We start from the raw sequence: 14974 nt of genomic DNA on the forward strand, positions 1-14974 counted from the left end.
TGGTGTGCCCCATTGCTGAATCAATTGTGCAAACACCTCCGGATGGAGTTCCCACTCCCCCGGATGAAAAGTCTGACTTAGAAAATCAGCTTCCCAGTTCTCCACTCCTGGGATATAGATTGCCGATAGAAGGCAAGAGTGAGTCTCTGCCAATCGAATTATTTTGGTAACCTCTATCATCGCTATAAAACTCTTTGTTCCCCCTGATGATTGATATATGCTACAGTCGTGATATTGTCAGACTGGAATTATATGAATCTGTCCGAAGCCAGCTGAGGTCACGCCTGAAGCGCATTGAATATCGCTCTCAGTTCTAGAATATTTATCGGGAGGAGAGCCTCCTACTGAGACCACAAACCCTGTGCTTTCAGGGAATTCCAGACTGCACCCCAGCCTAATAGGCTGGCGTCTGTCGTCACTATGACCCACGCTGGGACAGATGATCCTGAGACAACCACCAAAGAAGAGAGGCTCTGGTCTCTTGATCCAGATTTATCTGAGGAGATAAATCTGCATAATCCCCATTCCACTGATTGAGCATGCATAGTTGCAGTGGTCTGAGATGGAAGCGAGCAAACGGAACTATGTCCATTGCCGCTACCATTAGTCCGATTACCTCCATACACTGAGCCACTGACGGCCGAGGAATGGAATGAAGAGCTCGGCAGGTGGATAAAATCTTTGATTTCCTGACCTCCATCAGAAAAAATTTCATGTCCACCGAATCTATCAGAGTTCCCAGGAATGGAACTCTTGTGAGAGGGATAAGTGAACTCTTTTTTTACGTTCACATTCCACCCGTGAGATCTTAGAAAAGCCAACACGATGTCCGTGTGAGACTTAGCTAGTTGGTAAGTCGACGCCTGAATTAAGATATCGTCCATATAAGGCGCCACTGCTATGACCCGTGGCCTTAGAACCGCCAGAAGGGACCCTAGCACCTTTGTGAAAATTCTGGGAGCTGTGGCCAACCCGAAGGGAAGAGCCACAAACTGGTAATGCTTGTCCAGAAAGGTGAACCTGAGGAACTGGTGATGATCTTTGTGGATAGGGATGTGTAGATATGATCCTTTAAGTCCACGGTGGTCATATATTGACCCTCCTGGATCATTGGCAAAATAGTCCGAATGGTCTCCATCTTGAAGGAATTTGTTTAGGATCTTGAGATCCAAAATTGGTCTGAAAGTTCCCTCTTTTTTGGGAACCACAAACAGATTGGAGTAGAACCCTTGCCCCTGTTCTGTTTCCGGAACTGAGCAGATCACTCCCATTGAATATAGGTATTCTACACAGCGTAAGAACGCCTCTTTTTGTCTGGTTTACAGACAATTGAGAAAGATGGAATCTCCCCCTTGGGGGAGAATCTTTGAAATCTAGAAGATACCCATGGGTTACTATTTCTAAAGCCCAGGAGTCCCGAACGTCTCTTGCCCAAGCCTGAGCGAAGAGAGAAAGTCTGCCCCTACTAGATCCGATCCTGGATCGGGGGCTACCCCTTGATGCTGTCTTGGTGGCAGCAGCGGGCTTCTTGGTTTGTTCCAAGTCTGGTTAGTTCTCCAGACTGACTTGGATTGAGCAAGATTCCCCTCTTGCTTTGAGGCAGGGGAAGAGGAAGAGGGACCACCTTTGAAATTTCTAAAGGAAAGAAAAATATTTTGTTTGGTCCTCATTTTATTCGTCTTATCTTGAGGAAGTGATGTCTGAAATGATCTGTTTCAGTTCAGGCCCGAATAGAGTCTAACCCTTGAAAGAGATGGCCAAAAGCTTAGCTTTTGATGACACATTAGTAGACCAGGACTTAAGCCATAACGCTCTACGCGCTAAAATGGCAAAACCTGAATTCTTCGCCGCTAATTTAGCCAATTGAAAAGCGGCATCTGTAATGAAAGAATTAGCAAGCTTGAGAGCCCTAATTCTATCCAGAATATCCTCTAAAGGAGTCTCAACCTGAAGAGCCTCTTCCAGAGCCTCAAACCAAAAGGAGGCTGCAGTAGTTACAGGAACAATGCACGCTATAGGTTGGAGAAGAAAACCTTGATGAATAAATATTTTCTTCAGGAGACCCTCTAATTTTTTATCCATAGGATCTTTGAAAGCACAACTGTCCTCAATAGGTATAGTTGTACGCTTAGCCAGGGTAGCCTTAGGGACCGTCTGCCCCAAGTCCCGCACGGCGTCTGATATGGGAAACATTTTCTTAAAAAGTAGGAGGGGGAGCGAACGGAATACCTGGTCTATCCCACTCCTTAGTAACAATTTCCGAAATCCTCTTAGGGACCGAAAAAACATCAGTGTAGGTAGGAACCTCTAGGAATTTGTCCATTTTACACAATTTCTCTGGAACTACAATAGGGTCACAATCATCCAGAGTCGCTAAAACCTCCCTGAGCAATAAGTGGAGGTGTTATAGTTTAAATTTAAAAGCTGTCATATCTGAATCTGTTTGAGGGAACATATTTCCTAAATCAGAAATCTCTCCCTCAGCCAGCAAATCCCTCACATCCGAACATTGTGAGGGTACATCGGATATAGCTAATAAAGCATCAGGGCTCAGCGTTTGTTCTCACACCAGACCTGCTGCGCTTCCCCTGCAACCCAGGCAGCATAGATAAAACCTCTGTGAGGGTAGTATTCATAACTGCGGCCATATCTTGCAGGGAGAAAGTATAAGACGCACTAGAAGTACTTGGCGTCGATTGTGCGGGCGTTAACAGTTGTGACACTTGGGGAGAATTAGGTTGCATATCCTGATTCTCTTCTGACTGAGAATCATCCTGCGACATACTTTTAGTAGCTAAAAACAAAATTTATGCTTACCTGATAAATTTCTCTCTTGTGGTGTATCCAGTCCACGGGTTCATCCATTACTTGTGGGATATTCTCCTTCCCAACAGGAAGTTGCAAGAGGACACCCACAGCAGAGCTGTCTATATAGCTCCTCCCCTAACCCCCACCTCCAGTCATTCGACCGAAGACAAGTAAGAAAAAGGAGAAACTATAGGGTGCAGTGGTGACTGTAGTTTTAAAAATAAAAACACCTGCCTTAAAGTGACAGGGCGGGCCGCGGACTGGATACACCACAAGAGAAAGAAATTTATCAGGTAAGCATAAATTTTGTTTTCTCTTGTAAGGTGTATCCAGTCCACGGGTTCATCCATTACTTGTGGGATACCAATACCAAAGCTGTAGGACACGGATGAAGGGAGGGACAAGGCAGGCGCTTAAACGGAAGGCACCACTGCCTGTAAGACATTTCTCCCAAAAATAGCCTCCGAAGAAGCAAAAGTATCAAATTTATAGAATTTAGAAAAAGTATGAAGCGAAGAACAAGTCGCCGCCTTACAAATCTGTTCAACAGAGGCCTCATGTTTCAAAGCCCATGTGGAAGCTACCGCTCTAGTGGAATGAGCTGTAATTCTTTCAGGAGGCTGCTGGCCAGCAGTCTCATAAGATAAATAGATTATGCTTCTTAGCCAAAAAGAAAGAAGTTGCCGAAGCCTTTTGGCCTCTCCTCTTTCCAGAGTAGACAACAAACAATGCAGATGTTTGACGAAACTCTTTAGTAGCTTGTAAAAAGAACTTTAAAGCATGAACCACGTCAAGATTGTGTAACAGACGTTCCTTCTTTGAAGAAGGATTAGGACACAGTGATGGAACAACAATCTCCTGATTGATATTCTTATTAGAAACCACCTTAGGAAGAAACCCAGGTTTGGTACGCAAAACTACCTTATCTGCATGGAAGACCAGATAAGGGGAATCACACTGTAAGGCCGATAATTCTGAAACTCTTCGAGCCGAAAAGATAGCTACTAAGAACAAAACTTTCCAAGATAAAAGCTTGATATCTATGGAATGCAAAGGTTCAAACGGAAACCCTTGAAGAACATTAAGAACTAAATTTAAACTCCATGGCGGAGCAACAGGTTTAAACACAGGCTTGATTCTAAACTAAAGCCTGAACGTCTGGAACCTCTGCTAGACGCTTGTGCAAAAAAATAGCAGAAATCTGTCCCTTTAAGAAACTAGCCGATAATCCTTTTTCCAATCCTTCTTGGAGAAGAGACAATATCCTAGGAATCCTGACCTTACTCCATGAGTAACCCTTGGATTCACACCAATGAAGATATTTACCTCAAATTTTATGATAGATTTTCTTGGTGACAGGCTTACGAGCCTGAATCAAGGTATCAATGACCGACTCAGAGAAACCACGTTTTGATAAAATCAAGCGTTCAATCTCCAAGCAGTCAGACGCAGAGAAAATAGATTTGGATGTTTGAATGGACCTTGGAGTAGAAGGTCCTGCCTCAGTGGCAGAGTCCATGGTGGAAAGGATGACATGTTCACCAGATCTGCCATCAAAATCACCGAAGCTCTCTCCTGCTTGATCTTGGCAATCAGACGAGGGACAAGAGGAAAAAGGTGGAAACACATAAGCCAGGCTGAAGGACCAGGGCACTGCTAGAGCATCTATCAGCGCTGCCTTGGGGATCCCTTGACCTTGACACGTAACAAGGAAGTTTGGCGTTCTGACGAGACGCCATCAAATCCAGTTCTGGTTTGCCCCATAGTTGAATCAGCTGGGCAAATACCTCCGGATGGAGCTCCCACTCCCCCGGATGAAAAGTCTGCCGACTTAGAAAATCCGCCTCCCAGTTCTCTACTCCTGGGATATGGATAGCTGAGAGATGGCAAGAGTGAACCTCTGCCCAAAGAATTATCTTGGAAACCTCCATCATTGCCAGGGGACTCCTTGTTCTCCCCTGATGGTTGATATAGGCTACAGTCGTGAAATTGTCCGACTGAAATCTGATGAACCTGGCGTAGCTAGTTGAGGCCAAGCCTGGAGAGCATTGAATATCGCTCTTAGTTCCAGAATGTTTATCGGAAGGAGGGCTTCCTCCTGAGTCCACGAACCCTGAGCCTTCAGGGAGTTCCAGACGGCGCCCCAGCCCAGAAGGCTGGCATCTGTTGTCACTATAGTCCACTCTGGCCTGCGGAAACTCATTCCCCTGGACAGATGGACCCGAGATAACCACCAGAGAAGAGAATCCCTGGTCTCTTGATCCAGATTTAACTGAGGAGACAAATCTGTGTAGTTCCCATCCCACTGATTGTGCATGCAAAGTTGCAGTGGTCTGAGATGAAGGCGGGCAAACGGAACTATGTCCATTGCTGCTACCATTAGGCCGATCATTTCCATACACTGAGCCACTGACTGACAAGAAGTGCAATGAAGAACACGGCAGGAAGTCAGAAGCTTTGATATTCTGACCTGTCAGAAAAATTTTCATTTCTACTGAATCAATCATAGTTCCTAGGAAGGAAACTCTTGTGAGGGGGGAGAGAGAGAACTCTTTTCTCTGTTCACCTTCCACCCGTGAGACCTTAGAAAGGCCAGAACAATGTCCGTATGGGACTTGGCGATTTGAAAAGTCGACACCTGTATCAGAATGTCGTCTAGGTAAGGAGCCACCGCTATACACCACGGCCTTAAAACCGCCAGTAGGGACCCTAGAACCTTCGTAAAGATTCTTGGCGCCGTGGCTAATCAGAAGGTAAGAGCCACAAACTGGTAATGCCTGTCTAGGAAGGCGAACCTGAGAAACTGATGATGATCTCTGTGGATCGGAATGTAGAGATAAGCATCCTTTAAGTCCATGGTAGTCATATATTGACCCTCCTGGATCATAGGGAGGATGGTTTGGATTGTCTCCATCTTGAAAGATGGGACCCTAAAAAATTTGTTTAGAATCTTGAGATCCAAGATTGGTCTGAACGTTCCCTCTTTTTTGGGAACTATAAACAGGTTTGAATAGAAACCCTGCACCTGTTCCTCCCTTGGAACCGAGTGGATCACTCCCATAACCAGAAAGTCTTGAACGCAACGTAAGAATGCCTCTCTCTTTATCTGGTTTGCAGATAGTTGTGAGAGATGAAATCTCCCCTTTGGAGATGAACCTTTGAATTCCAGAAGATATCCCTGGGAAACTATCTCTAGTGCCCAGGGATCCTGGACGTCTCTTGCCCAAGCCTGAGCGAAGAGAGAGTCTGACCCCTACTAGATCCGGTCCCGGATCGGGGGCTACTCCTTCATGCTGTCTTAGAGGCAGCAGCAGGTTTTTTGGCCTGCTTTCCCTTGTTCCAAGCCTGATTAGGTCTCCAGACTGGTTTGGACTGGGCAAAATTTCCCTCTTGCTTTGCATTAGAGGAAGCTGAAGCTGCGCCACTCTTGAAGTTTCGAAAGGAACGAAAATTATTCTGTTTGGTCCTTAATTTATTGGACCTATCCTGAGGAAGGGCATGACCTTTTCCTCCAGTAATATCAGAAATGATCTCCTTCAGTCCAGGCCCGAATAGGGTCTGCCCCTTGAAGGGGATGTTGAGAAGCTTAGACTTTGAAGTAACGTCTGCTGACCAGGACTTAAGGCATAGCGCCCTACGCGCCAGAATGGCAAAACCTGAATTTTTAGCCGTTAGCTTGGTTAAATAGAAAACGGCATCAGAAATAAAGATATTAGCTAACTTAAGAGCTTTAATCCTGTCTAAAATATCATCCAACGGGGTCTCCACCTGTAGAGCCTCCTCAAGAGACTCAAACCAGAAAGCCGCTGCAGCAGTGACTGGGGCAATGCATGCAAGAGGCTGGAGAATAAAACCTTGCTGTATAAAGATTTTAAGGAGACCCTCCAATTTTTTATCCATAGGATCTAGGAAAGCACAACTGTCCTCGACTGGGATAGTTGTACGCTTAGCTAGGGTAGAAACTGCTCCCTCCCCCTATTGCGGCATCTATGGGAAACATCTTCTTAAAAGCAGGAGGGGGAGAGAACGGCACACCTGGTCTATCCCATTCCTTAGTAATAATTTCCGAAAACCTCTTAGGGACTGGAAAAACATCAGTGTAAACAGGCACTACAAAGTATTTGTCCATTTTACACAATTTCTCTGGGTCAACAATGGGGTCACAGTCATCCAGAGTCGCTAAAACCTCCCTGAGCAACAAGCGGAGGTGTTCAAGCTTAAATTTAAATGCTGTCATTTCAGAGTCAGACTGAAGTAACGCCTTCCCTGAATCTGAAATGTCACCCACAGATAGAAGCTCTCCTGCTTCGGCTTCTGAGTATTGTGAGGGTATATCGGACACAGCTATTAAAGCGTCAGAAAGCTCTGTATTTGTTCTAGCCCCAGAGCCGTCACGCTTTCCTTGTAACCCTGGCAGTTTGGACAATACCTCTGAGGGTATTAGTCATAACTGCCGCCATGTCCTGTAAGGTAAAAGAATTAGACGCGCTAGGTGTACTTGGCGTCACTTGAGCGGGAGTTATGGGTTCTGACGCATGGGGAGAGCTAGATGGCATAATCTCCCTCTTTTCAGTCAGAGACTCCTCTGGAGATAAATCTTTAAGTGCCATAATATGGTCTTTATAGTTTATAGAAATTTCAGTACATTTGATACACATTCTAAGAGGGGGTTCCACAATGGCTTCTAAACATATTGAACAAGGATTTTCCTCAATGTCAGACATGTTTAACAGACTTGTAATGAGACAAGCAAGCTTGGAAAACACTTTAATAAATGTAAAACAGCAATTAAACAAAAACGTTACTGTGCCTTTAAGAGAAAAAAAACTAGCACTTAAGCTGCAAAACAGTGTTAAAATGTAATAAATTCTTCGACTTTTTTACAGTGTGTGTAAAGGACTAAAGCAAATGGATGATTAACCCCTTAGCCCCCAAACCGGATTTAAAAAACGTTAACCACCGGTAAAAAACATTTAAACACCTTGCCACAGCTCTGCTGAGGCTCCTACCTGCCCTCAAATACGATTTAGGGAAGAAATAAACCCTCTATAATGGTCCTCAGATGCCAGAGGACTCCTCTAGGGAAGCTGGATGTCTCAGTCTGAATTAAAACTGCGCATCTAGAGCGCGAAAAGAGGCCCCTCCCACCATGTACTGGATGTCAGAAGGGCCTTAAGAAAATACTCCTAGGAGTATCTGACTAGCCATGTGGAAACTAGGCCCCAATAAAGACTTATCTCCCTCAGAGAAAAAACACGTCCTATTTATGTATACATGCAAAAGTTTTGTCACTAAGTAATATGAGTATGAACATAAGTATTACCCTGTTTTGTAAGCATGATCCCAGTCGCTGTTAAATCACTGCATCAGGCTTACCTCCAAAACACAAGGCTCTGTCAGCATTTTCTAGAACTTATTTCATCTCTCTAGAAATAAATATACTGAACATACCTCAAAGCAGGTAATCTGTAGACCGTTCCCCCAACTGAAGTTTTTCCCATACTCTTCAGTTATGTGTGAGAACAGCAATGGACCATAGTTACAAACCGCTAAGATCATCAACCTCCAGGCAGAATTCTTCATCTAATTTCTGCCTGAGAGTAAAACAGTACAACGCCGGTACCGTTTAAAAATAACAGACTCTTGATTGAAGGTAAAACTACACTAAGTCACCACATATCTCTTGATGCTTCCTATCTTGTCGAGAGTTGCAAGAGAATGACTGGAGGTGGGGGTTAGGGGAGGAGCTATATAGACAGCTCTGCTGTGGGTGTCCTCTTGCAACTTCCTGTTGGGGAAGGAGAATATCCCACAAGTAATGGATGAACCCGTGTACTGGATACACCTTACAAGAGAAATATGTTCTTTACAATTTATTGACCATTTAGTGCATGAGGGACACATTCTAAGTGGAGGTTCCACAATGGCTTCTAAACATATTAAACATTGACTTTCCTCAATGTCAGACATGTTGAACAGGCTAGTAATGACAACAAACAAGCATGAAAACACTTTATTTAGTGAAAAAAAATAACAATCTTAAAAAACGGTACTGTGCCTTTAAGAGAAAAAAAAAGCACACATTCTGCAAAACATCAAAATTTTGTATGTAGACACTATAGGTAGTTAAGATTGCAAGACAAAAATTTAACAATTAACCCCTTAATTTCCAAAACGGATCGAAAATAGGCCCAGATCCGGAAAAAAAAACCTCAGCACCTTGCCACAGCCCTGCTGTGGCCCTACCTGCCCTCAGGGATCGAAAGTGTGGGGTAAAAGCTTCGATTTGGCCCAAAACATACACCAGGACCCTCAGGAGTTAGAGCTTGCTGACAAAACTAACTGCGCATCTGAGGCGTGAAAATAGGCCCCGCCCATCTCACTCGATGTTTTCTTAGCCTTAAAGAACCGCACCAGATCGGTTATAACTAGCCATGTGGGTTCTAAGACCTGAAAATTAAGCCATGTGTACCCTAATAAAGTTGCCAAAAACGTTTATTGCCCACAAAAACGTTCAAGCACTCCCAAAACAAAAAACGTTTGCTCAAACATTTGTCAGTCAGTGTCAACCATATTTGTAATTGGCCCCATATGCAAGCTAAGTAATGCCCTTTTTTTAGCTCTAGGATTACTGCTTACCCTTACCCTCCTGGGTATAATGTCAGCCTTTCTGAAATACAGTCTCTCCAGAAAAAATATGACTGAACATACCTCATTGCTGCATAGCATGAAACCATTCCTCACACTGAAGTTTCCTGTACTCCTCAGCTTCTGTGGGAACAGCAATGGACCTTAGCTACAAATGCTAAGATCATCCTCCAGGCAGCAGTCTTCATCCATCTGCTGCCTGAGAGTAAATAGTACAAACTGGTACCATTTAAAATAAAAAACTCTTGCTTGAAGAAAATAAAAACTAACATTTTATCACCTTTCACTTTACCCTTCCTAGTACTTAGAGTAGGCAAAGAGAATGACTGGGGGGTGGAGCTAAGGGAGGAGCTATATAGACAGCTCTGCTGTGGTGCTCTTTGCCACTTCCTGTAGGGAAGGATAATATCCCACAAGTAAAGGATGAATCCGTGGACTCGTCTTACCTTTATAGAAGAAAAGATTGTCTGCTGAGGAAATCCGCTTCCCAGTTGTCCACACCCGGAATGTGGATAAGCTGACAGCGAGCAGTTGTGGGCCTCTGCCCATTCTAGAATCCGAGATACTTCCCTTATTGCTAGGAAGCTCCTCATTCCCCCCCTGATGGTTGATGTAAGCCCCCGAGGTTATGTTGTCCGATTGGAATCTGATAAACTGCGCCAAATCCAGAGTATTGAAGATCGCTCTAAGATGTCGATCGGCAGGAGGGATTCCTCTCGAGTCCAAAGGCCCTGTGCCTTCCTGGCGACCCAAACATCTCCCCATCCTGTGAGTCACAATCTCCCAGGTAAGGATACACAAATAACAAAGACTATAAGAAAATTACTTAATCCCCTTATGTCTATGTATGCAAGCCAGTCAAAGAGTAAGACTGAGAATCCCCAGACCCATTAAGAGTGGGATCCTCCAGCAACGCCAAAAACATGCCTTAGTAGGACATGAAGGTGTGCCAGTCTTTAACAAAAGGTGCAACATACCTCCGCCGGGACAAAAGTAAACACAGGCCCCAAAGGTTGACCCCCTGAGGCCTCAAGGGCAGTTGCTCCCCCGGAAGGCTGAACTGGACCAGGCGATCCCACGCCTGACAAGCCCCGGTTAACGAAAACGACAATATCGTAAGCACACTCCCGGGAGGTGCAAGTGCGCCAGCGGCAAAGATATGGCCATGCGGAACAGTGTCGTAACCTCCGGTGGAAAAAGGCCACACTCCCTAGAAAGGATAAGTAGCGTTTGGGTTACCTGAATGCGTAGTAAGAGTAGGTGGTAGGGAACTCGTCTCGAGAGAAATAGAATCCCCAGAGAAAGATGGCTCAGTGGGCACCCGATTCCCCGATCCCGAGGAACAGAGCACTCTAAAACAGCATTCAGAACATAACCGATGGGCATGTATCACCCGGGCCAATTCATATTCTTCGCAAATAGTAGTAGTCTAAATCAGAGATATCAGTCTCTAACAATCCTCCATAACTGGGACACTGCTGCTTCCAGAGAACCAGACTCCAGCGGACCATAATTTCTTCAATAAGCTAGTAGATGACCCCTGGGAAGGATAGCAATATTTAACCTTTCGTTTGCACTTAGCAGGGCGAGGCAAAGCACTAAAGGCCCGCAGACACTGCCGTCTGTAACTGCACAGTAAAGTCTGGCGGTTAAAGGGCCCCTCCACATGGAGTTTTAGGAGTGCTACAGGAAGCTGCATGTGTAATAGGAGATGACTGTAGGGTATGCACCTAACAGGAGGGAGACTCCTCAGAGGTGGAAGGCTCAGTAGTACTAAACATATTAGCTTTTTCAGATAAAATTACTTTATCAAGGCATGTGTAACATAATTGAGCAGGCGGGTACACTGTGGTCTCACAAGATAGACAGGCATTAGATTTAGGTAGAGGGAGTACCCTCTAACGCATCAGAGTCCTCCATAGCTTGCGCTTATAAAAAAAGGACAATAGACAAAGATAAATGGCACCTTTATACCCCCAATGGCTGGGGCACTCACCACCTCCTATCACTCAGGCCCAAGAGAGACATCGCCAAAAGGCTGCGCAGCTTATCAAACAAAAGTAAAAACCTGTACGTTCCAACATCTGCCTGAGCCACATCTCACACATGTTGCAGCATAATCACAATATGTACATTATGTGAAATTATCCCCCCCTGTTCAATAATCCCCTTCCGGAGATATTAACCCTTGATTTCATACAGATAAGAGGAGCCACACTGTGACCCTATCTTCTTGCGTTATCATATGTGTATAAATAATGAAAAGATCTTACCAGAATCTAAGCCGTGTAACAGAACACAGCCTCTCAAGTTTGGCAGTCTTGTAGCATCGCTCCTGACATGGACTTGAGTGAAAAAAGCAGGCAGTGAATCTCGTCAACACTGATTGCTTAGTAGCTGTTAATACGAGTCTGGATGGGTTCGCAGAAAGACTCTCCCTGCATCTCCAGACTAACATTCGTCAATGCTCTCACTGGATTGGCTGACAAAACTACTTAAAACTCCAGTCCCATTCTGAAGGGTAGATACCCTCCAAACTACTCTATCTTCTGATACTTCTCTGCCAACCTCCTGTGACGAAAGGCAAATAATGACTGGTGGATGAGGGGAGTGGGGTAGGTATTTAAGCCTTTGGCTGGGGTGTTTTTGCCTTCTCCTGGTGGCCAGGTTCTTAATTCCCACAAGTAAGGAATGAATCCGTGGACTCTCCTTATATTAAGAAGGAAATGCATATTAATATAACTGTTGGTTATGCAAAACTGGGGAATGGGTAATAAAAGATTTTTTATCTTTTAAAACAACAACAACAATTCTGGTGTTGACTGTCCCTTTAAGGAGTCAGTATCCTCCTTTTACACTAGCATGCCATGTCTGTCAAACATGGAAACCTTATCTTGCTGGAAAGTGCCAATTTGTTTCTGCACCAAACACATGTGTTTCACTATCAGATTGCAGGTAGCCCCACCCAAACCTAGAAAGCATTGCTGCTTGCTCATTAAGTCCCTGGTGATCTCATTTTCCCTACTAGAAGCTAAAGCAAGGTCATGAACCACAATTTGAAATCAATTTAAACAATGCCCCCCCCCATATTATAAATTAAAAGGGATAATGTACATCTTCAACAAAATGAGGCAGTCATTTGTTGCACAAATATGTTGGTGACATAGGGAATAAAGATTTTTTTATATATGCTTTTCACAAGGTATTTCTTTGTTGAAGGATGAATGTTGGTAAACTATACAGAAACATTTAATTAAAAAAAACCATGTACCTCTTTGACCCCATTCCAAGAATCCACCATCTGGACCCTGCTGATGTCATCTACTCCAGTGTTGACTGTAAACAGTCCAGTGTTGGAGTTATTAAACTGCAGAAAAGGAAAGAGTGAATTATTCAGAGCATTCAGCTGCATTTTGAGTTTTTAAAACTATAATTACAACTGTAAATAAATAGGATGTTAAGTCACTTACATCTGCAAATAACCCAAACTTCCCCTTGAACGGAAGTGTGCCGGGCAAAAATGTATTTATAAAATCCAAAAATGGGTCTTCATAGCCCCACAATATCTCTCTCACTGTACGGTTCATGAAGGGCTCTTGACTAAAAGCTGTAAATGCGCCACTGAGTATCCATTTCATTGCCCCAGTCATATCCTGGAACATTATTGCAGACCCCTAAAAGGGAAAAACAAAGAAAAAAACCCAAAAGGAATACCTCAGGAAACTGTCAATTATCCTCTAACCGATCAGATCTAAGTAAAAGGGAACACCTTTGTATTTAACAGTGTATAACATCTGCAAACAATTGGGCAATAATAAAAATGTTCTAATACATTCAAGCAATTAAATATTTCACACTTTTCACAAGATAGGTGAATATCCCAAGATATAGGGAGCGTCTCCAAAAGCAATTGGGGGCAGGTATCCATTTATCCCTATAAGGAGGAAGGTTCTCTCCTATATTTAACATTGAGTGGGTTACTAACGCTATCCAGGTACAAATGATATAAATATACACACACAAACTGGACTAAGAATTTAGAAAAACTGCACAGGTTTCACAAGGGAGATAAGCAGCGAGATCTATAAATTATTTTAAAAAGTTGGACAATAATGGTATACAACTGTTCTCCTTTCTAATAACTTGGTAATTCATGTTTAAATGGATCAAGTCCTACCAGAACAAGAATATTCGGTACCACCACAAAATCATCCTCTAATCCATTTGATTTTTCAGGACTAAAATGAAACACACGGTTTTCCAGGAAAGAAACAGTCCCATTGTCATGAAAGGTGAGGTTGTTCTTCTGCTTTTGCTCTCTGTAAAATACAGTGAATGTTGCACTATCAGTTTCTGTACACAAACAACAACAAAAAAAAACACACACAACAAGCAGCTATATGCACATAACATAATTGTAAAGTTAATTTTTCCAACATCTGGGTATTGTAGCTGAATCATAGATTATAATTACATCATAAGCCAAGTTTTCTCCCTCTGGTGAAGAAATTATGTTAATCATAAACTCAATTAAATCTTAACAACTAAAAAGTTCCAAGTCAACATATCAACCAGAAATTCAGTCCAAGCACATTTCATCAAATCTAAGCAAGCTCACGTCACAGCCAGCATCGTCGGCTATCCTGCCTGGCCAAGTAAATAGCAGCCATGGAGGCTAAGCCTATTTTTTTCTACAGTTTCTGCCCAATTAGCTTGCATAAACTTTAGTTGTTCCCATGCCTGCACAACAGAATTTTACATCAGTATACAAAAAAATTTTTAATAAATAAAAACAAAAATAGGAACTGTTGGGTGTAAGATTACATTGCATTTTCTACAAATAGGTATTATGATGTTGAAGGGTCTTTCTTAACATTGCTACATGTTATAGAAAAACAAAAAAAGTTATGCTTACCTGAAATTCATTTGTTTTAATGTGGTGAGAATCCACAAGTCCATTACTTCTTGGGATTCAACTCCTCGCCACTAGGAGGAGGTAAAGATTCCCAAAAACTCCAAGAGTATTCTATCCCTCCCACTTCACTGATTAACCAATTCTTATAGCCAAGTAATGAGAAGCAAAAAGATAGGAAAGGACACAACAGGAGAACAAGGTGCAAAACTAGAACTGCCTCCAGAAAAAAAAAATTGTTAAAAAAAAAAAATAGGGTGGGCCTCGTGGACTCTTACCACCTCTAAAGAAATTAATTTATCAGTTTAGCATACATTTTGTCTAAATGCCCTCTTGCAAAAATTGTAATTCTGAAAGAACGCCAATAATACTGCTTTTCAAATCAAGGACTAAAAACAAATTATGCTTACCTGATAATTTCACGAGTCCACGGCTTCATTCATTACTGTTGGGAATTAAGAACCTTGCCACCAGGAGGAAGCAAACACACCCCAGCCAAAGGTTTAAAATTACCTCCCCCAGCTATTCTGCCAAGGGAACAAGGAACAGTATGAGAAATCAGGGTATAAATGGTGCCAGAAGATTAATTAAATTTAGCTCCACCCA

The 14974-nt window shown here is 43.1% G+C and overlaps 1 protein-coding gene across 3 annotated transcripts in view; it reads right to left on the reverse strand.

Moving 5' to 3' along the window:
* Positions 1 to 14974, reverse strand: part of SCARB1 (scavenger receptor class B member 1) — a 629187-nt gene that overhangs the window by 304365 nt on the left and 309848 nt on the right. For all 3 annotated transcript variants that reach the window (XM_053701843.1, XM_053701842.1, XM_053701841.1), the window contains exons 3-5: positions 13634 to 13775; positions 12927 to 13130; positions 12728 to 12823 (exon numbers count right to left, since the gene is read on the reverse strand). In XM_053701843.1, the coding sequence (XP_053557818.1) occupies positions 12728 to 12823; positions 12927 to 13130; positions 13634 to 13775 (442 nt within the window). The remainder of the gene's footprint in view (positions 1 to 12727; positions 12824 to 12926; positions 13131 to 13633; positions 13776 to 14974) is intronic.

Source organism: Bombina bombina, chromosome 2 (genome assembly GCF_027579735.1).
Source record: "Bombina bombina isolate aBomBom1 chromosome 2, aBomBom1.pri, whole genome shotgun sequence".
Taxonomy (NCBI): domain Eukaryota; kingdom Metazoa; phylum Chordata; class Amphibia; order Anura; family Bombinatoridae; genus Bombina; species Bombina bombina.